Raw genomic sequence first — 20,933 nt, 5'->3', positions numbered from 1 at the left:
TCTCTGCAGAGGGCTGAAGAAGGGGTTCCCCCCGCCTGTTGATGTAGTACATGGCTGCCATACTGTCTGTCAGCACCTGTACCACCTTGCCTGCAATAAAGCAGAGGAATACTCTGCATGCTAGGCGAATGTCCCGCAGTTCTTTCACATTGATGAGTAAGCACCTCTCTTCCCTCAACCACACCCTTTGTGTGCCAAGGTCGGCGCTGATATGGGCCCCCCCATCCTAGGTCCGAGGCATCCGATTTCAGGGTAACTGAGGGGTCTAGCTCTTCGAATGGTATACCCCTTACCACTGCCCTGGGGGGGGGGTCCGCCCCCAGTCTAGGGAGACTAGGACCTTGTGGGGGGGGGGGAGGGAGACTGTGACCACCCAATCCAGAGGGTGCCTGCTCAGACTGTAAACTGAGGCCAGCCACAATTGAAGCAGCCTGAGTTTCAGGTGAGCCAGCCTCACCACGTAGGTGCAGGCTGCCATGTAGCCTAACAGCCGCAGGCAGTGTCTGGCTGTTGTCATCGGACATTGATACAGGTGAGCAATGATGGAGGACATCGCCTCGAAGCGTGGCTGGGGCAGGAAGGCTCTGGCGTGAGAAGCGTCCAGGATTGCACCGATGAACTCTATCCGCTGCACGGGAGTTAACGTGGACTTCTGCTTGTTTATCAACAGGCCCAGCTGGCAGCAGGCAGCACGTGTCAGGTTCACACGGTCCTGAACCTGGGACTAGGACCTGCCCCTGGATCAGCCAATTGTCAAGGTAGGACGAAATTTGGACCCTTCCCCCCTTTCGCCTCAGGTGCGCCACCACCACCGCCATGCATTTTGTAAACACCCTTGGGGCCAAGGACAGGCCAAGGGGTAAAGCTGTAAAGTGGTAGTGGGAGCCAGCCACCACGAAGTGAAGGAAGCATCTGTGGCTGGGGAGAATAGAGATGTGAAAGTATGCGTCTAAGGTCGAGAGCTCCATACCAGTCTCCTGAATCCAGCGACAAGATTAAGGAAGCTAGGGAGACCAGACAAAACTTGAGTCTCTTGAGATATTTGTTGAGACAACGCAGGTCTAATATGGGCCTTAGACCCCTTTTTGCTTTGAGAATGAGGAAGTACCTCGAGTAAAACCCTCTTCCTGTCATGTCCAGTGGGACTTTTTCCACTGCTCCCCAGGCTGAGAAGGGTCTCTACCTCTTGAGAGGGGTCCCTGAAGAGGGACAAGGAGGGAGGATTGTTGGGAGTAGACGTAAACTGGAGGACATAGCCTGCCGAGACTATGCCAAGGACCCAGCAGTCCAAGGTACTTCTGTCCCAGTTAGACTAGAAGGGGGCTAAGCAGTTTAAAAAGGAGCAGGAGAGATCCAGAAAACAGGCTTGGATGCCCCCATCAGGCACACCATCAAAATGGCCTCCTTTGGTTGCCTGACCACATAGATGACCCTTGGTGTGGGGCTGAAGGAGGAACCTGGGGGTAGATGGCATCTCCAAGACCCCCTATTTCTGTCCCTCTGTCTATAGGACGTGAATAGCCATGGCTGATAACTCTGTTGCTGGCCCTGACAATGTGATTGACGCCTAGAGGTCTGTGGCATGTAAAGACCCAGGGAGCAGAGCATGGCCCTCGAGTCCTTCAGACCATGCAAGGCTGATCCACCAAAAGGGGAGGTCCTGGATGGACTGTTGGACCTTCTGAGACAGCCCCGAGGATTGAAGCCACGAGCACCTGCGTATGCAGATGACAGAGGCTATGGCTCTGCCCGCCGGATCAGCCATGGCCGAGGACGCCTGGAGCACTGCTCTAGCCACCATGGTACCCTCTTCCACAATGGTGGAAAAGTCCAGCACCTGGTCCTGGGGCAGAGCATCCACGAAGCGCTTCAGCAAGTCCCAGAGGTTAAAATTGTACCTGCCCAGGAGAGCCTGCTGATTGGCAATCCTAAACCGTAGGTTTGCTGTTGAATAAATCTATCTCCTGAACAGGTCTTTTTTGTTGTCCTTCTTTTTTGATGTGGAGCCAGGCTGCCCATCTATCCCTCTGGTTGGCTGTGTCTACCACCAGGGTCCCAGGGAGGGATGGGTAAACAGGTACTCAAACCCCCTGGCTGGGACATAATATTTTTTCTCAGCCCCTTGAGAGGTCAGGGCCACCGATGAAAGGGTCCTGCCACAGGGCCTTCACTATTTTCAGAACCCCTTCATGCACAGAGAGGGCTATCCAAGCTGGGACAGCCGCTGCCAGGACATTAAACAAACCATCCAACGCCTCTTAACTCCTCCACCTCCAGCCCCAAGTTGAAGGCCACCCTTTTGAGCAGCTCCTGGTGTGCCCTAAAATCATCCAGGAGCACTGAGTGTCCCTGGGAGACTGCTTCATCGGGGCGGAGTAGGATTGGAGGGGCGCAGCGGGAGGTGGCACCCCTTCCCACCAACGAGAGGTCCCACAGCAGTCCCTTCCTGTGGGTTCAAATCATCCTCCGAGGGCAAATGATGGCACCAGTGGCATTGACTGCACACCCAAGGACTTGATGGACTATGGTCCCGGCCCCACTGGAAATCCCCAGGGTCCCCAATGAGGCCATTGGGGAGGCCACTGTCCTTGAGGCCATCTGGGGGCTATTTGCACTAGGGGCTCTGGCACCTTCTGCTGATGGTGTCTCACCCAGCAACCGCCGCCCCCGGAAGGACATGGAAGCACTATCCAAAGACCACGGTGGGGCTATCTCAGAGGCTCCCACTGTGCGGCACGGAGCCAGGAGGAGCAATGTCCCGATCCATGGGTGCTCTGCCACTCTGGAGAGCATCCTCCCGCCATCGATGATTTCAACGACGACAGCGTCCTCCCACTCCCAGGGGGTGGCTCCCTGGCTGGAGACACTGGCTCCGGCGAGAGGGCCTCCGCAGTTCAGCTCCAGTGCAGGCTGGTGCTTGACCCTGCCTGCTTAGACCGTGTAGGAGAGTGTCCACGCGCCGAGAGCTACTTCTGCCTCTTCTTCTGTACCAGAGATGCGGCTTGGTGCAGAGTCAGGGCCGGTACTGACGGTGCACTCTGCACAGATGCCATGCTCAGTACCAAGGCAGAGCGGGCTGGCTCGGAGGCTGGTCAAAGCGCTGCCTCCATGAGCAAGGCTTTCAGGTGGATTTCTCTGTCTTTCTGAGTCTGACGCCTGAAAGCATTGCAGATTTTGCACTTCTCTTTACGATGGGCTTCCCCCAGGCATTTCAGGCAGCTACCGTGAGGGTCACTTAGGGGGAAGGCCTTTGCATAGGAGGTACATGGTGTGAAGCCCGGTGACTGAGTCATACCTTGTTCCTAGCAAAGTACCAGGTGGGACTACCCTAAGTGCCTAACTACCACTATCAACAGTACTTAGCCTACCTACCTAATTAACACAAACAATTAGAATTGAAAACAAGGGAAACTGAGCACTTGCAATGCAAGCAAAAGGCAGTTCCAACAACCGTCACAGGCAGAAAGAAAGAATGGAGGGGCGCATAGGGCTGGCAGTGCCTCGTATACCATAGCATGGGCATGGGGCTCCAGAGGGCGCCAAAGCTGGGCCTATGGGGTCTGCTAAGGGAAAAAAAGTTCCAGTAACCATGCACGGAGGTGTGTACACACCTATAGTGGAATGGACATGAAAAAGCACTCGAACAACGTATACATCTTACTTTTCTTTAAAATAGTCTTCCCTTGTTAGATCCCAAAGTCTTCCATCTAATTCAGTTCTGAATAGATTTCACTAGCTTACTATATAAACACTGTTTGGCATGACCCCACTGCAAGACAACCTTTTAAACTTTGCTTTCATAAAAGAAAATTGTCCAAATCAGGAAAGAAAAGTCAAGGTTTTGCTTCTTTAGTACTCACTTTATGGCACTCAAATATAGTGAAGAGCATGGTATAAATACCTAGATTAAAAAGTACAGTAGACAATGTCAGTTTTGCCCCTTCCACTCCATATGGAAATCAGGCATAAGATTCTGTGCTTAAGAGACTCAGAACTCAAAGGTCTCATATGTACACATGGTGAGTACCAGGTGCTCAGACACCATGGTGATGAATGTAGTATAAACACCTTGACAGATCATTCCTAATTCTATGGAGTGTAAGTAATGCTAAAAGCATTAGTTACAAAGAGCACACAGTTCATGAGCACATACTAATATTGATATAGTTTCTCTTGTTTTGTAATGCATAGTTAATAAAATAGGCCAAAGTTTATTAAGTTAGAGATGAGTATTCCCAAAGTTATGTAACTGTCCAAATAGAGTTAAAATTAGCTGAAAACTTAAATCAATGACAGCATTTACACAGTAACATTCAGTTCCCAGAAAGAGTTTATATGACAAGCCTAGTCTAACAAAAGTATCCAGGATAAAAACCCCAGAAGACCATTTGGTAAACTATTAGATAAATGGCTTTACTTGAATTTTGTTCCCAAATAAGCATATCCAGCTTCAGACAACTGAGGAAATCATGTCACGTTACAGCCCACTACCACCAAAGTTCACTTTTGTAGGACAATGCATTAAAAAAAATTACAGGACTACAGCATTTTTTAAAAATGGCAGCTGACTGGTCCATGTCTGCCATTTATTTTGTGAGAAATACAGCAAGAGCTAAAGTTATCAAGAGTCCGAAACTATTCATCCTATCAGACTGATTTTGATTTCTTTGGACTAATCCCTTTATCTTCAGTCATCTTTTCTGCACGCCTCCTCTTTAAACCTTTCATCTTCCTGGTCTGTAATTTACTGAGATCCTGTTTCTGCATGTGGATCCGACCATATGACGTACCAAAGACATCATGAGAGATATTCTTCTTTTTCTTCGGCTGTAAGATAAGAAGAACATTAGCATTTCTGTGCACAGAATACCAGTCAGTCACTCAGTGACTGTAGGCAACTGTCTTTGCCAACACAAGTCCCCATATTTACCAGAACTTAAACTTCCATTGCAATTTAAGGTAACTGCCCCTAAAAATGGAATTGCACAGATAAAATCCAGAGTTTAGAGATCAATTTTCCTGTCCTTATATGCCACCAGATCAGTTTGTTATCCTGCCTCTCCCCTATGTGTCCCTCTATATGTCATGCAAGAACATCAATTAGCTTAGCAAAAAGACCTGATCATTGCAAAGACAGTGTGCAATAACTAATACCTTCATCCCTTGGTCTTTTGCATGGTTTATTTTAAAATTGGTTCTGTGTATTAAAAATTATGTATAATGCAGAGCAAACATTTTTGTATAAAATACAAGGTTTATGTACCTTAAGAGCTTTAGGTTGTTTTAGAGATAACTTATAGAGGTCTTCTGAAGCCAAATGCGTTCTCCTCATCACCAGATCTAATGAAGGGCCCATCTCTTCCAGTTCAATCCTTGGTATTTTACAGCCTGACTTCTTCAGCAACACTCTAGAGAAGAGAAGGGGGGAATACCAACATTGTCCACCTTTGGTGCATTTTGTACTTATGTTTCTAATTATTTTCTGGACCACAGGACAGAACTTGGCCTTTAAAAAACACATGTGCTACTGTTGAATTTTTTTGGTTCAGAAAACTTATAACCAGGTGCCAGAGTCTGATCTTGAATGTGTGCGCAACTCCCACTGATTGCAATACAGTTGTGTGCGCACAGAACTATGGGTTGAATTTGGCCCTGGATGAGCACAAAATGGCTGTTAAACAATTAAGTATATGAAAAAAGAAACTTACTTGTAGCTTCGCATATAAATTTTTCCATCCATAGCTGTGAAATGTAGAACATATTCTAACCCTGCCAGGCGAATAGTGGGCACAGTAGGACCACGGAAGAAATCTGAAAGAATATTTTGAGATATAAAGAAACCTGACACATTTTACTTTTTAATAAAGAGGTTTTAAAAAATGTTGGACTGGAATCAAAAGTCTTGCTTATTAGATAACAGATGTTTTGTAACGTATGAATCTCAGATTAATTTGACAAATGGTTTCTGACCACGTCCAGCAAAGAAAAACGAGAAACATTTGGCATTTCTAGAGGCAACCCTGCTACAATTTAACATGCTCCCTTTCCAGCCCACATGAAGGATTATTTACTTAAAGCCCCAATCCTGCCAAGACTGCACATGCTTAACTTAACTACAAGAGTAGCTCCCACTGAGCCTATCTCACATGTGCAAAGTTAAGCAGGTGCAGAAATTAGTAGGAGAGCAAAACAGACATCTGCTCTTCAGAAACAATTTGGTATCAGTACAAGCTCCAGATTCTATTTTAAACATCAACCCCATACCGCCCCACCCTAAAAAAGACAAAAGGACAGACATTATCATTGCTTCAATAGCAACAGTAACTTTAATTTTGTGAAATAAACTGAAATAGCTATTGCTTTTTTGTATTATCCACTGATCGAAACTTTCAGTTATGAATTCAGAAAAACAAAATGCATCTCATATGTTTAGGCCAGTTCATGTTTAGCTAAGTATACTTTAGTATGGAAATATAACATTTAGCTAGATTAAGAATTTGTTGGACAAAGTTATGGATTAAAAGTCAGCAGTTAGGACAGGCATAAATAAGTGATCTCGAGATCAATTCAAGAGAAAAATATACGAAGTAAGAAGGAGATACTGTTTAGTGTTATCTTTATTGTTTTTACTCCCCTTTGTTTATAATACCATCTTGGAAACTTGACACCATCATTGCTTTATATAGCAGTTTTGTCTGTGGTCAAACAAAGCACCTTTTCCCTTTTTTAAATGAACTAATATTTGGTTTTGCTGCAATAAATATTTTTACTATTGTATATATACACATATAGCAGACAAATGGAACATGGTCAGTTATATCTAGAAAGAAGCTTACAGTTTGTGCTTTCAGTTTTACAGGGAGCAAATTCAGATACTGGTTACCTATCAGAGTTAGTTGTCTTTAACATAGTTCTCATACCAGGGCCATGAAAATTGTGTGAGAGCAAAGAGCATACAACCATGCAAATCTGTCAACCCTTTGCAGAGGGTGGAGGAAAGACATGACCTTCTCCTAGAGAACAGGGTATGTTAATAAAAACCAAAAGATCAATATCCAAAAGCATAACTGCTGAACAGAATGCAGAACATAAAGACACGTCAAGGCTCACTTTCCTTTAAGTTTCATTTTCAGATTCTTCAGGCAATTTTTCCTCAGTGACCTTTTTCCAGGAGCGTCTGTATTGAAGCTATGCTGAAAACAAAATCTTACTGGTGGATATTACCTGGAGTTTAGCCAGGAAATACTGTTGGTCACTTAATATCTTCTCCCTCCTCCTTTGTTGGGTTACTAGATTTGCATCTAGAGGAAAAGTCATCGGTACAATATTTTCTTCTATTTTAATGTCTATTTTCCCAGGCTGGAGCTAAGACTCTGTCTCTTCTGGCATGTGAACTTGGATCTGCATTGCTCTTGTTTGGCAGATTATCCTTTACTATGTTCTTGTGGTATAGCTTTCCACTCACAGGATGATCTTTAGATCCAAATACAGGTGGTCAAAGAATTTTAGTTTCTATGATGTCCACCAGCTGTAGACAGCGTTTCTCCTTTCTGGAAATTTAGGGATTTGAAAATTTTGTCTTATTCATAGTTTAAGACAGTTTACTCTGGTTGGATCAGAGATCTTGTTTTCTCTCTTTTTAATTCCTGCCACTAATTAAATCCTTGTTTTTCTCCATGTGCTTAATGTGTTTCAAGGACTTCTGATTTAGTAACTACAGTGAAGAGCTTTTGAAAACTTCCATTTTGTCTTCAACGATTTGGAGTGTGTGTTCCAAAGTAATTTATAATTTGGTCACTTATTAGGAAGGTGCAACAGTTCTTATCTGAACTGCACAAATACTGCTGGACCTTGCATCTATGATGGGTGGAGCAGGAGTTGGAACAGTTGTTTTATGTCACTGTCTCCCTCGCACCACTTCTTCCTCTATCTTTCAAGAGAATCTAAATTACCCCTTCATATCTATGTATTGGACTTCAAATAATTTGTACAAACATGGTGATAGCATGAAGGAAAAACTTAAGTTCCATCCCAAAACATACAGGTCTCTTCCTTTCAGTCCAAGCCTGCATTTTAAGAGCAACCCAACATCTGGCAATTTGTAATATACAAGTAGGGCCAATAACAATGAGTGGTAAAGTGTTTCACAAATACGTACAAAGGAGGCGAATAGAACCAGGGATTCAGCAACTACAACTCACAGGGACACAGATCGATAGATTCTTAATACCAGCACCAGAAACCAAAAGCAATAAAACCACTATTACAATTTTAAGACAATGTTTATATGGAAACAGGAAGGGGGGGGGGGGTGACAAATCTTTGTCTGCATGGTCTACGTACAAGGGTAAAGGGCAGCTGCTATTTACATACCCAAACCATTATGAGACACCCCAATTTTTTAAAAATAGATGTAAAGGGTTAGTTTAATTTGTTTACTATAAAGTATGTGAGTTCATCCCCTACCCACAGGGATTTCTATAACGTGGAACTGCTATCATAGGACTTCCCAAAAATGTACAAAATGTCTTTATGGACCACAAGTCTATGAAAACCCAGTTGTTTACCACTCACATTAATAACGTCACACAGTTCTGGTAACAAGGAGTCATAAGATAACTGGTATTTCATCCTGGTTCTCGGCAGTAGTGCTTTAACAACAAGTTCTTCACAACAGTTGCAGTTTCATAAATTTCTTGGCAACAAAGTGGTAGATTATATATGCTAGCTTTCTCAGGAACGAAAAGAGAGTTACTTCCTATCATATAACAGCAATTTCATGTTGAATCAAATTGCAAACCTAAACTATATGATGGTATCAGCATCTAATTAAATCCTTAATATGATAAACCCCTGTCTTTAACCTACTGTTTTGTCTTTAGACATTTCACTGAAGTCAACAGAACATCAAGACATTTGGTGTGTACTTTGCATATGTTCAGCAGCAAAAAAACGGATGCATATTTAACTGAGTACATTTGACTGAGTACATCTAGTATATTTGGCTGTAAACAAAAGCTTAAGGCAAACGAATGGGATAGGGAAATGTTACTCAGATGAGCAACAAAATAAACTAAAAGGGCTAAACTTTCAATTCAATTCATCTAGCAAACATCTGCCAACAATTGGCAGTAGCTTCCATTTCAGGAGTAAACCTGCATTTCAGAAAAATCTCAATTATGTACACACATTTCAATCCATCACATCAACAATGTGAAAATATGCTTACGGGGATGCACATCAGAACAGGAATGTGTGGGGTTACTGGTGCATAACCATTCTCACCCAGAAATCTGGGCTAAGTGGCATAACCTGATCTTTTACCATTTGCATCTTATATCATCTGGACAGTGATGTAATAATTGAATCATTCACAGGCCCCAATCATCAATGACTGCAATGATAGCCTTAGGACTGAAAAATAGTTTTGCCATAAAATTCGTCCTGTTTGCTGCTATGCCTCTGAAACATACACAGACCAGCTCTCAAGAACAGCAGCAATGAATTTATTAATGCAGTAAATAGTCATAGAAAGTCTTTAGCATCTCCAATAGTAGTTTAGAAAGATCCTGCAGCTACAAAGCCAAAGGCAGTGGCAGTTTTTAAACTAATATAATAAAAAATGGTTCTTTGGGATTTAACAGTGGATAAACCTTACAAGTTTGAATCTCATCTGAATCTCCATGCCTCCACCATCTTTTCATTCCCTGCTCATGACTCACCAACATTGGCATCCACACCATTTCACAGTACAGATCTCCCCCCTACCCCTTGGGAAATCCCATTCCAAGTTAAGAACCATTCTTTTATTTTAATTAAGTCTTGATGCAGGGAAGGAAGTGTGGGAGAAGGGGGGGAGCAGATCCCCAGTCATTCTGCCTTCTAGTTTCACTCCTAAAGCTTACTTCCCAAGAGTACTCACATTGTGACTAATGCCATGATACTATCTCACTTTTAAGCTCCATATAGAACAAGTTAAACTATTTTAATCAAAAATAACTGCTCTACAAAGTACACCCATTTTTGTAGTTGCTCTCAGCACTCCCAGTTAAAATCCGTAATACCTGGTTTATCATCTGCACATTCTCTTATTCCAATGCCTCCCACCTTTGATGTGCAAGTTTGTACATCTGTTTTTGCAAATCTCTGCCTAGCTTTAAGTTAACATTCACATTTACTTGTATACGTTTCTGCCTTAATAACTACTTCTCATTTTCACTGCACATGTTGAACACCAAAATTCAACCCAATGAAGCCCTGATTAGAGCTGGTCGAAAGTTCTCGGATGGAATAGTTTACAATTGGAAAACGCAGTATTGACAAGATTTTTTGGAAATACAGAAATAGTGTTTTGGGGTGAATTTTTGTTTCACAGGAAACTGACATTGTATTCGGATTCAGGACTAAATTAACTTTTGAAATGTCTATTTTCCTGCTTCAACCAGCTCTAGTCTTCATGGCTTTCCCAGGCTGGCCTATTTTCTTCCATCTGTGGAAATAGACTTGATAATTACCAGTTTAACTTCAGTTTTATGATATGCTGTAAATCCTAATTCCACTTTCTTAATATTATCTTGCATTCTTGAACATGGACAAACAGGCAAACCAACATTTCTTAATATATAGCATTGCCACACCTTTATGAAGTCCTACTGCTCACAAAGTCTTAATTCAAAAGACTCACCAATGAGAAGGCTTTTCAATCTTCTATATTCTTCATTTAAGTCAAACGTGTCACCAGCAAATATCATCATGGGCTTCGTTCCTTCAGGACACTTGCTATTCTACTGGACAAATATCAAACTAAGTTATACAGCAAGTGACCAGGCACATTCCATGTGAGCTGTCCTGGTCTCTGATAAACACAAATAGGTAGGCATTTTTAAAAAAGAAATCTATACATGTCACTTGTATTTGGAAGGGTTTGGGTTTTGAGGGTTTTTTTAAATAAGGGAGTGTTGTTCTCATTTAGATTAAATAAGGAAAAGCTTCCTCACAGTAAAATGTGTTAGACTGTGGAAAAGACCCTACAATGGAAGTGGTGGAAGTTCATTTGTTTGGGACTATTTAGAACTAGAGTCAACGAAACACAAGCAAGCATACTGTATTTCTTGCATTGGGAAGGAGATGCAAGACTTACTAAATCATTCAGTCCATCTCGAAATTCTGATTTTGATATACCCTTATACAGCCAACTGATCACAACTCCCTACTATGCAAATACTTGTGAAAAACAAAGCTTCAGGGGAAAGGGGTCACTTTTCAAAATTTAATTTCTTGCTACCTAACTGATCTTTTTCATCTGTACTACTTGTTTTGAAGCTGAGAACTAAGCCATTGCTAATCTGTTTCTCTACACAGAGTACACAACAAGAGTCCACCAATAGACGTCACTAGAGCCTGCATTGTTTAAGAGCATCTTACCTTAATATCTTTTAGTGATACAAATTTCTCAATGCCTAGCTCAATCATATCCAGGACATGATAATCAAACATACGACCTATGAAAGAAAAGAAAATTTTGCTTTAGACATTTATTCTCAAGAGGAATTTCTTCCACCCAATTTATAAAAAAAGACATTTTACCTATTATTAGATTGTTAGGCCGCTTCTTATTATGTGAGCCAAATAGAAACAAAGAACAATCCGACTTCTTAGAAAAAAATTCCTATAAAATTAAAAAAAGACCACAAACTTCAATTTGCAAACATGTTAAAGGATTTGGTGATGGTTAATGTCACAGTTACATCAATTTAATAGCTACAAGTTAAATATTTGTATTTAGAAGAAGAGATTTAAATGTCTCCAGGCATCAGGAAGCCAGAATTAATTGTTCACTTCCATTTCCAAGTTGTAACCCATTCCGCCTTGGGAGGTTAATGCACTGTTTTATATCCATGCCAGAGAGTTTTTTTCCTGGCATTTGATCTAAACCAGAGATATTCAGACTTCAGGAGCCAAATTAGCAATCAACATTACTCAAGAACCACAGTAGGGTGAATTTATTGTTTCATTTACTATAGCACTATTCATATTTAAACAGCATGAGAGGGGAAATGTTAATATTACACACACACACACAATTCTCACAGCAAATAAGTTAGTAACTTAGTGCAAGTTGATAACTTAATTGGTTAATAACCTAGTAAAAGCATGCTGATTGGATTAAATCACAGTGTTTTAATATCATGTGCGGCAAAGAGCTCCAGGAGACATATTAAAGAGCCACTTGGGGCTCATGAGTTGCAGTCTGAGTATCACTGACCTCAACATTCCATTTCCTAAATTGTAAAAGTTTGTTTTGAAATGTAGTCAGTGAGAAACATGAAGACATTTAAATTCCCCACATACTTAACACGTTAAAAAAAAAAACAAGGAAGGCCCTCATATTTGATTTGTACCTCAGGGAGCAACAGTCTGATTAGATCTGAGTCAATTTCTAGAAGAACCCATCTCAATACAACCTAGATGAAGCTACTATAAGTGGGTGCATAACTGGCTGGAAAACCATTCCCAGAGAATATTTATCAGTGGTTCACAGTCAAGATGGAAGGGCATGTTGAGTGGGGTCCCGCAGGGGTCCGGTTCTGTTCAATATCTTCATCAATGATTTAGATAATGGCATAGAGAGTACACTTATAAAGTTCTTGAGAAAGATGGGAGTAGTTGCAAGTGCTTTGGAAAATAAGATTACAATTCAAAATGATCTGGACAAACTGGAGAAAAGGTCTGAAGCAAAGAGGATTAAACTCAATAAGGACAAATGCAAAGTACTTCACTTAGGAAGGAACAATCAGATGCACACATACAAAATGGGAAATGACTGCTTAAGAAGAAACATGGTGGAAAGGGTCTGGGGGTCATAGTGGATCACAAGCTAAATGAGAGTCAACAGTGCAACACTGCTGCAAAAAAAACAAACAATTCTGGGATGTATTAGCAGGAATGTTGTAAGCAAGACATGAGAAGTAATTCTTCTGCTCTACTCTGCGCTGATTAGGCCTCAACTGGAGTATTGTGTTTTGTTATAAGCAACACATTTCACGTAAGATGTAGACAAATTGGAGAAAGTCCAGAGAAGAGCAACAAAAATGTTTAAAGAACATGATCTATGAGGGAAGATTGGGAAAAAAAACTGGGTTTAGTATGGAGAAGAGAAGACAGAGGGGACAAGATAACAGTTTTCAATTACATAAAAGATAGTTACAAGCAGAAGGGAGAAAAATTGCGCTCCTTAACCTCTTAGAATAGGACAAGAAGCAATGGGCTTAAATTGCAGGAAGGGTGGTTTAGGTTGGACATAAGGAAAAACTTCCTAACTGTCAGGGAGTTAAGCACTGGAATAAATTGTGTATGGAGGTTATGGAATCTCCAATGACAAACACCTGTCAGGGATGGTCTAGATAATACTTTGTCCTGCCTTGAGTGCAGGAAACTGGACTAGAAGACCCACTGAGGTCTCTTCCAGTCCTATACGTCTATGATTATACAGATATTCAACTTATTCCAAATTGCACAATAATTTCCTAAAACTTAGTTTCTTGGGTATAACTCCATTGAATCTTGGAGAACTATTTTCCATCACAGCACTGCACCACTGACAGTATCCTGAACACAGTCTCTCTTTTTCCATAACAAGCTAAATAAAATGTGGTTTATACTTACCAATGATGTTTGATCCTCAAAAGGTCTGGTAATATTTTTTCTGAAGGAAAAAAAGGTAAGGATTTGGGTTTTTTGTATGACTTCATACTAGTTCTCATGGTGCAGTTGGGTTATTGTGCTCTTCTAAGAAAATGATTTCAGCTTTAGAAGCCAAGTTCCATCTCAGATCCAAAGTAATATTAATTCGGTTAGTCTTTCCTTAGTGTTCCCTATGTCAAAGTCCTTTTGTCATTAGATGCACTCTTCTCCACATTTCCTCTCTATTATTATGGTGCATGAATTCCACCACAGAAACAGTACTCCAGAAATGCAGTAAGCTGCCCTCCACAAAAGGAAGATTTGTTTTCCAGGTATCATAATACATCTGACAATTGTCTTTACCTTTTCATCCATGCCCCACTTAATACTCCTAGATTTTCATGAGCTAGTACATCCAAGCACCTGCATCACAACTTTCCAGATACTAGCTTGCCATTTTGTATAAATATATTTGATTACAAACTGTATTTCCTATTGAGACTACTTGCACCTTTACCTTTGATAAATTCAAAGAGTAACATTAAATCTATCTTTGCCAAGCTGAACTGCTGCCGTATCTCATTAGCTATTCACGCAGATTTGGGTCATCTGTGAAGTTGATTAGCAACTTGTTCCTTTTGCGAAGTTGTTACTTCATGTATTTTCATAAATAGGACAGAACTCAGACATTTAAACACATATGGGCTTTTTCCCAGGTTGTCATCATCATTTAGGATCACTCCCAGTTTATTATGTATCAAGATATTTTTAAAATCCACTTTATTAGCCTGTATAGCACCTTTAGTTCTCTCTGAAAATATTAAGCCCAACCTTATCAAACAATTTTAAAATGGCAAAATGTAACTTACTTTTTGTACAGGACAGCAAAGGGCTTTTTCAGAGCATACTGTAAAATAAAGAATTTGAAGTTAAGGAGAAAGTACTGTTAACACACTGAAATACTAAGCATTGTCCTACCAAAAATTCTACATGAAAGCAGCATAAAAGAGAGAGATGGCCATCAGTTGCAATCTAGCCCAGGAAGAAAATAGCTCCGTAGATATACTCACAAAAGAGGCAAGAAAATAGAGACTCAAGATTGGCATTACTAATTTTAAAGAGGAGCAGTTTACAGAGATCAAAAAACACACTTAAAACACCAGAACAGGACAGAGGAATGCCTACCCCACCCACTCACAATAATCTTAATGTTTGTACCAAGATGCTAAATTTCAAAGCCAACTACACCATTTTTAATTTTATTAAAAGGTTTATAAAAATTGAGGGGAACTCTTGACTTGCAATTAGAACACTGGAAGAGGAGTGGCAGGTTATATTCCTATGGCCCTCACACACTGACTGAACAATGCCTAGCACAATAGTGACCTAGTCCATGACTAGGGGTACATCTACACTGTAATGTAAGCACATGGTTTGAATTCAGGCACAAGCTTAGGCCCCTTTTCATCTTCACACAAATCCCACTAATCCAGGGCTCAGACCCCAGATCCTGGGGAGGGTCCAAGCCTGAGTCAGCCCGGATCCACGGTTCAAGCCCTATTGCTTTGCAGTGTAGACACAGCCCCACTGGACTTGTGCTCTAGGTGTCTGCCAAAAGTATTCCACAATCTCACAGGCTGACTCTTTGGCCTCTTGTTGAAATTATTAATATTAACATGGGAAATTTTAACCATAAACTCCTTTATTAAATCCAAAAGTACTTTATGCAGTTGCTTTAAACATATCTATAGCCTAAAAATAAGCAATCACTACATCCAATACAGTAACCAAGTATTCATAAGCATTTGATAAAGATACTTACAAATGGGCTAAACTGAGTGCTTAGATCCATAATGTTCAGCTCCAATGCGGTCAGGCAGGTATTAGTAATGAACCCTTTAAGACTTTACTTTTTATACCCTTTAACAACCAAGTGCCAATTACTGACTTCAGCTAAAAACCAATTGGAGACAGTTCACCCTTATTTCCAGTCTTAATCCAGATAAGATTTACAACCGTCTTTCTTTGCAAGGCCTTTCCTCCCCTCCTCATTGCTGACCAACTGCTTTCCCATGGCACGCAGATTCACATAGGCTTTAACACTAGTGTGTGGGTTTGGGAAGGGCTGTGTTGGCTCATTTTAAGACAGATTCTCTTTGTTTTATTTAAAACCACATGCAGTCACCCCAGTCGGTTGAGAAACTTCCCCTTCTCTCATTAGTTATTCTTGAACCAGACATGCTCCCTACTTCATTCCTTATCACTTATTTTTGAGGCCTTCCTCCTATTTGCTAGTCAGGGCCTCTCTTTTACAACAAATATATATTTCCTTAATCAAACTTAAGCTAAATTTAATTATTTAATTTTATACTTATCCTACACCTCTGAACAGTCAAATCCAGTTTTCCCTCAGAGATACTACAGTTCTGGTCTGATATTCAATAGGTTACGTCTACACTACAGACCACACGTGGCAGTGTGGAAAAGCATGTGTAGCTACATACTGCAGTGAAAAGCAGGCTGCATCCACACTCCAGCACATAGCCACACTTGTCATTGAAAGCCTCCAGCAGAGGGGAAGCAGCAGGGAAAGGCTCCAGTAACTCCCTGCTGAAGTCTCTCTCTGTGGCTAAGCATGACTCCAGCAACAGGAAGGCAGCAGGACACTACAGTGAGTGCTCCTGCGAATAGTGTGCATACCTGGGTATACCACATGTCCTTACTCTACTTGCCAAAGCAGTGCCTCACCATCTACACTGCTATTTATATCCATGCTAAGTGAACATGTAGTGCATGTACTCTACACTCCACTGAAAGGAGTGTGAAGTGCAGACATACTTTCAGACTGGCAGTGTTGATAGATGTCAATTTCATTGAGAGAAACACAATTTTGACCCCCTCCTGGAGCTCATCTCACAATGATTTGAGAAATTCCTGCTGTCATACAAATTTCAGCTCTGGTAGGGGGGATCTGACCCTTCTGATTGGCTGCCTTCCCTATTTCCCTGCCACCCAGGGAAAAGCAGACAATCGGGCAGGCAGCCCTCAGTCCCGCCCCCCCCAATGCTCCTAATCCCTCAGGAACTGAGAGAAGTTTTTGGATGGGGAGAGGAAACAGCTGATACAATACTCACAGGAGGAGGAGGAGGAGGAAGTAGGAAGAGCCCAGCTGTTCAGAGAAGTTCTGCTCCCTGTTCCCCTTCTCCTTCTGAGAAAAGTGGGTTGCCTCCTCCTCATCTCTGCAACACCAGGCTGGGAAGGGGGGAGGGAGGTGAATAACCCTTGGGAGGAGGGAGTATATGCGGGGTGCATAATTAACAGGCTGTGGGGACAGACTTCATTATTATTTTGGGGGCTGGAGAGAAGCTGAAAGCTCTGTACCATCAGGTAGCATTTTATACAAAAGTCTTTGTAATTTGATATCAGTGAGGTCCTCCGGTAGTGAGCAAAACCACCTTACCCTCTACATTTGGTAGAGGTGGCAACACTGACACACTGGCAGGGAGCAGGAGGAATTAAAAAGAATCAAGACTAAACACACACAAGATAATTTTTTATGCATCATGAATTTTTTAGGGTTCAACTCATTTTTGAAAATTTGGGATTGGAAAGATTGGATTTGGAGTAGATAACATGTAACACAATTTATTTAAAAATAAGATGTGTTAAATTACTCCTGATACACAGCCTATGTTAAAACTTATTTCAGGACATGTATTTCTAACAAACATACTTACAATGTCTTTAAGTGCTTCAGTCACTGTTAAGTTTGCATTTCCACCTTTTATGAGAATGGCATTTTTTGTATTTTCAGTGAGCTTAGGTTCTCTCTTCTCAAGAAACCTTTTGGCCCTCTTAGTTTTAGGCTTTCTACAATGAGAAATTAATTACAAAATTAATTAGCACAAAACATATTAGACCATGCTTGAAATAGCCCCAAACAAAGAAGTTAACAAAAATGCTTTTCTTGATTTGTAAACACCCACACCCACCCGCCCACCCAAAACAACAAATAAAACTAGGAAAGTTGAAGATAAAGTCTTGGCCTTAAGTTTTAATTTCCTGAGTTCTGTTGACTTGAAGTTTAAGGTGTGGCAATATTGCCACATCCTTGCTGAAGTCCTGATGGTTTCCATTCACACGAAGGCCCTGCATCATGGCCCCACACACTCTGGCTCATGCAGACTACAGGAGATCCCCTTAAGAGCCCATCAATGGCACCCTAAATGTCAACTAAAAAGCCTAAATTATGCTTGGCCCTTCTCCGCTACTTCATGGTGTATCACACGGACACGCACAGTTAAAAGGAAAATTCCTAATCAACAATTGCTACTATGACCAACCTCAATTTGTGTCCTTAGAAAACAATTTACCATACCGCCCTCTATTAAGATGGACCTTACATTTCCGTAACACTAGCGGCCACTACACCACCTTTCTGGATTATCTGTGAATTTTTGCCCGCATCTAGAGAAGAACAATTTATTAAGCCCGAAGACTTTGTTCCTGAAATGCTAAACAGAACCAGAAATTAGGGGCCTACCTTTAGAGTAGTGATACTCAGACTTCAATAGTTCAGGAGCCAAACTGGCAATCAACATTACCCAAAAGAGCCATAGGAGTGCAAGTTCATTGTTTCATGTATAATAATATGTATTTGTCTCACAGCAAAATGACTGATCAACTATTCTACAATTGGTTAACAACACAGTAAAAACATCCTGATGTGTTGATAATGTAGATTGGTTAACAATTAAATCACACAGTGTTTTAATATATCACGTGCTGCAAACAGCAGCAGGAGACACATTAAAGAGCCACTTATGGCTCTCAAGGTTCAGACTGAGTATCACTGCTCTAGGATGGTCTCTACCTACACTGGAGTTCCATCAATGTTAAGAAACAATTTCAAAATCATGGTTTGTGTGGTGATAAATCACCAGACAAAATAATTTTAAAACAATGCTAGAAAATTTTCTAGGGCAAGCAGAGACTAAACCAGCAGAATTAACACTGCAAGTGCTCCTCTTGCTGTACTAGGTTGTGGCACAGGTCAAGGAAGTTCAACTCTGAGTTGCAGTGTGAACCATTAAGTGCCTTCATGTAGATAATACACTATTTAATAACTGTAATAATAACAGTTTGATAATTTTGCACTGGATTTAATTAAATAATCTTCACAATTCCCCTCTCTTAATATCAACTTTTCCCAAAAACGTCTTTTATGTGAGATATGAGACTCACCAGGACTTTCTTTTACTTTAACCAACTACTCCATGTACGGTACTGTATGATAAGACATGCTACCACATCCAGTGCTTTTGTGGTACAGTTAGAGGATACCAATCCCCAATAAAACAGACACTACGGCTACATTGACGGTGGCAAAGTCGCCACCGTCAGATCAATTTCCCTGGATGGACTGAGTGGTCAGTGAAGACCTGCTCAGTCAATCCAGAAATCGACGTACTAAGCTACACAAGTGGCATAGTGCTGTGTCAACGGGAACACGGTTCCCATTGGCGCAGTGCAGTGAAGACGGCGCGCAGAAGCGGAGTAGAGAAGTCGACAGGAGTTACGCAAGCTTTTTGCATAGCTTGCATAACTCCCGTCGACTGCCGCCAAATCTCGGAGGTAAGTGTAGACAGGGTCAGAAAGGGAAGAATCAGAAATCTGTGCCCAAACTAATCTGTACTCCTACCGTGCCACATCTCTCCCTGTTAATCTAGTTCTTGTTTCTGTTCCTTCCTCTGTTTTCTCCTCCAAGTATCAAAGAAATTAGAGATTAAATAAGGCAATTGTTCGCTACCCTAGGTCTTCATCTAGAAATTACTCCTGTCAATCACCCTCTTAATTTGATCCTTTTACACCTAGTTATAACCAAGGCCCTGCTTCAATCTGGAACTTAATTCTGCAAAAAAGCCTACCATACTATGCTGAAAATTCTGTATCAGCACCACACTTTTTTTTAATGGAGTTTACACTAGACTAACTATATATTATATACACACACACACACACACACACACACAATAAAACAATGACAATCCAGTGTAGCAGACCCGATTATATTTATCTCAAAAACAAATTCAGTTAAAACGAGAGTCCTGTAGCACTTTAAAGACGAACAAATCTAATTTCTGCAGGCATAAGCTTTCGTGGGCTGCAACCAACTTCCTCAGATGCAAGTGCGTTTTCCTACCCGTTTTCAGTTTACAAAAGGCCACATCCACACTTTCCAAACTGCTCCCTGCAACCGTGAGGGCTGCGGGCTGCACTGGGCTTATTCTCGAGAGGACGCACTGAGGCAAGTAAATCCCCCTACAGCAAATCCCACAGCAGCCGCAGGGCCCTACCCTAGGGCAGCACCCGACAGAGCGGTGTCTCTCCTCCCTCCTTCGTGGGCCCCGCGAAGGGCTCCCCTCTCGTCCCCTCGCTCCCCAGGGGGCGGCTGGGCGCGAGCAGAGCCGGGGAGACGCCTGTTGTTACTAGGGAGAGGCGCAGAGTCGGCGCCGCCTCTTGGGGGGGGGGGGCGCTGCGCTTCTCCCTCCTGCGCTGGCTCGGGAGCCAGGCTCCTAGGCAGGGGCCCGCGTGCGGGCAGCAACCGCTCTAGGCAGGGCGCGCTCCGCAGACGGCGACTCTCCCCCGCACTGCGCGGGCAGCAGGGGCCGGGCGCGCGGGCAGCCGACGCTGTCGCACCCCCACAGCCCCTCCCCCATCGCGGGGCGCTACTTACACCACCCGGTCCAACGCCTCCATCTCCGCCGGCAAGAGACCCGCGCGTGGCCTCCTGCGCGAACCAGGAACTAGCCCCGTTACGGCATCGTCGTCATCATGACATCACATCCGCCACCAAAAAATTCTCACGGCCGACGGAGCGTGCGCTCCTTTTCGGTCACTGAGCATGCTCAGCACTCCGAGCATGCGCAGTAGCAACTGCAGCGGTCGCAGCTCTCTAGGTTGTACGGCCCCTGATCCAAAGGCGGGTAAAAGGCGCTGTGGTGGAGAGATGGGTACGGAGAGGCAATAGGGGCAAACTTCTCAAAAAGAGAGAGGCGGGGAGGAGCGTTGCGTTCCTGGCTGGCTAGCGCGTCTCCACAGCGCCCCCTAGACAGGGAAGTGGCGTTACAGGCAGAATCTAGTCCAGGCCCTGCGCAATTGGTCTCTTCTCAGACAGAAAAAATGTAGGCACCTGCCCCCTGTCTTTGATTCACTGACTGATGTGCACACACACACTTATCTCAAAGAGA

At 42.4% G+C, this 20,933-nt stretch overlaps 1 protein-coding gene across 1 annotated transcript; it reads right to left on the bottom strand.

The window, feature by feature from the left end:
- Nucleotides 1-3,651: 3,651 nt before the first annotated feature.
- RPF2 (ribosome production factor 2 homolog) lies at nt 3,652-20,565 on the bottom strand. Its single transcript, XM_067546602.1, has 10 exons — nt 20,420-20,565; nt 17,421-17,553; nt 14,553-14,590; nt 13,666-13,705; nt 11,587-11,668; nt 11,425-11,501; nt 10,685-10,784; nt 5,709-5,811; nt 5,264-5,408; nt 3,652-4,827 (listed from the first exon to the last, which is right to left on the bottom strand). Exons 1-10 carry the CDS (start codon nt 20,440-20,442, stop codon nt 4,648-4,650), a joined length of 921 nt encoding a protein of 306 aa, XP_067402703.1. The 5' UTR covers nt 20,443-20,565; the 3' UTR covers nt 3,652-4,647.
- Between the last annotated feature and the right edge of the window lie 368 nt (nt 20,566-20,933).

Source organism: Emydura macquarii, unplaced genomic scaffold (assembly GCF_026122565.2).
Source record: "Emydura macquarii macquarii isolate MOO-44397 ecotype Brisbane River unplaced genomic scaffold, CSIRO-AGI_Emac_v2 contig_1146, whole genome shotgun sequence".
Classification (NCBI taxonomy): Eukaryota; Metazoa; Chordata; order Testudines; family Chelidae; genus Emydura; species Emydura macquarii.
Note: the sequence above shows the minus strand (reverse complement) of the source record. Positions and strands in the feature narration are given on the sequence as shown.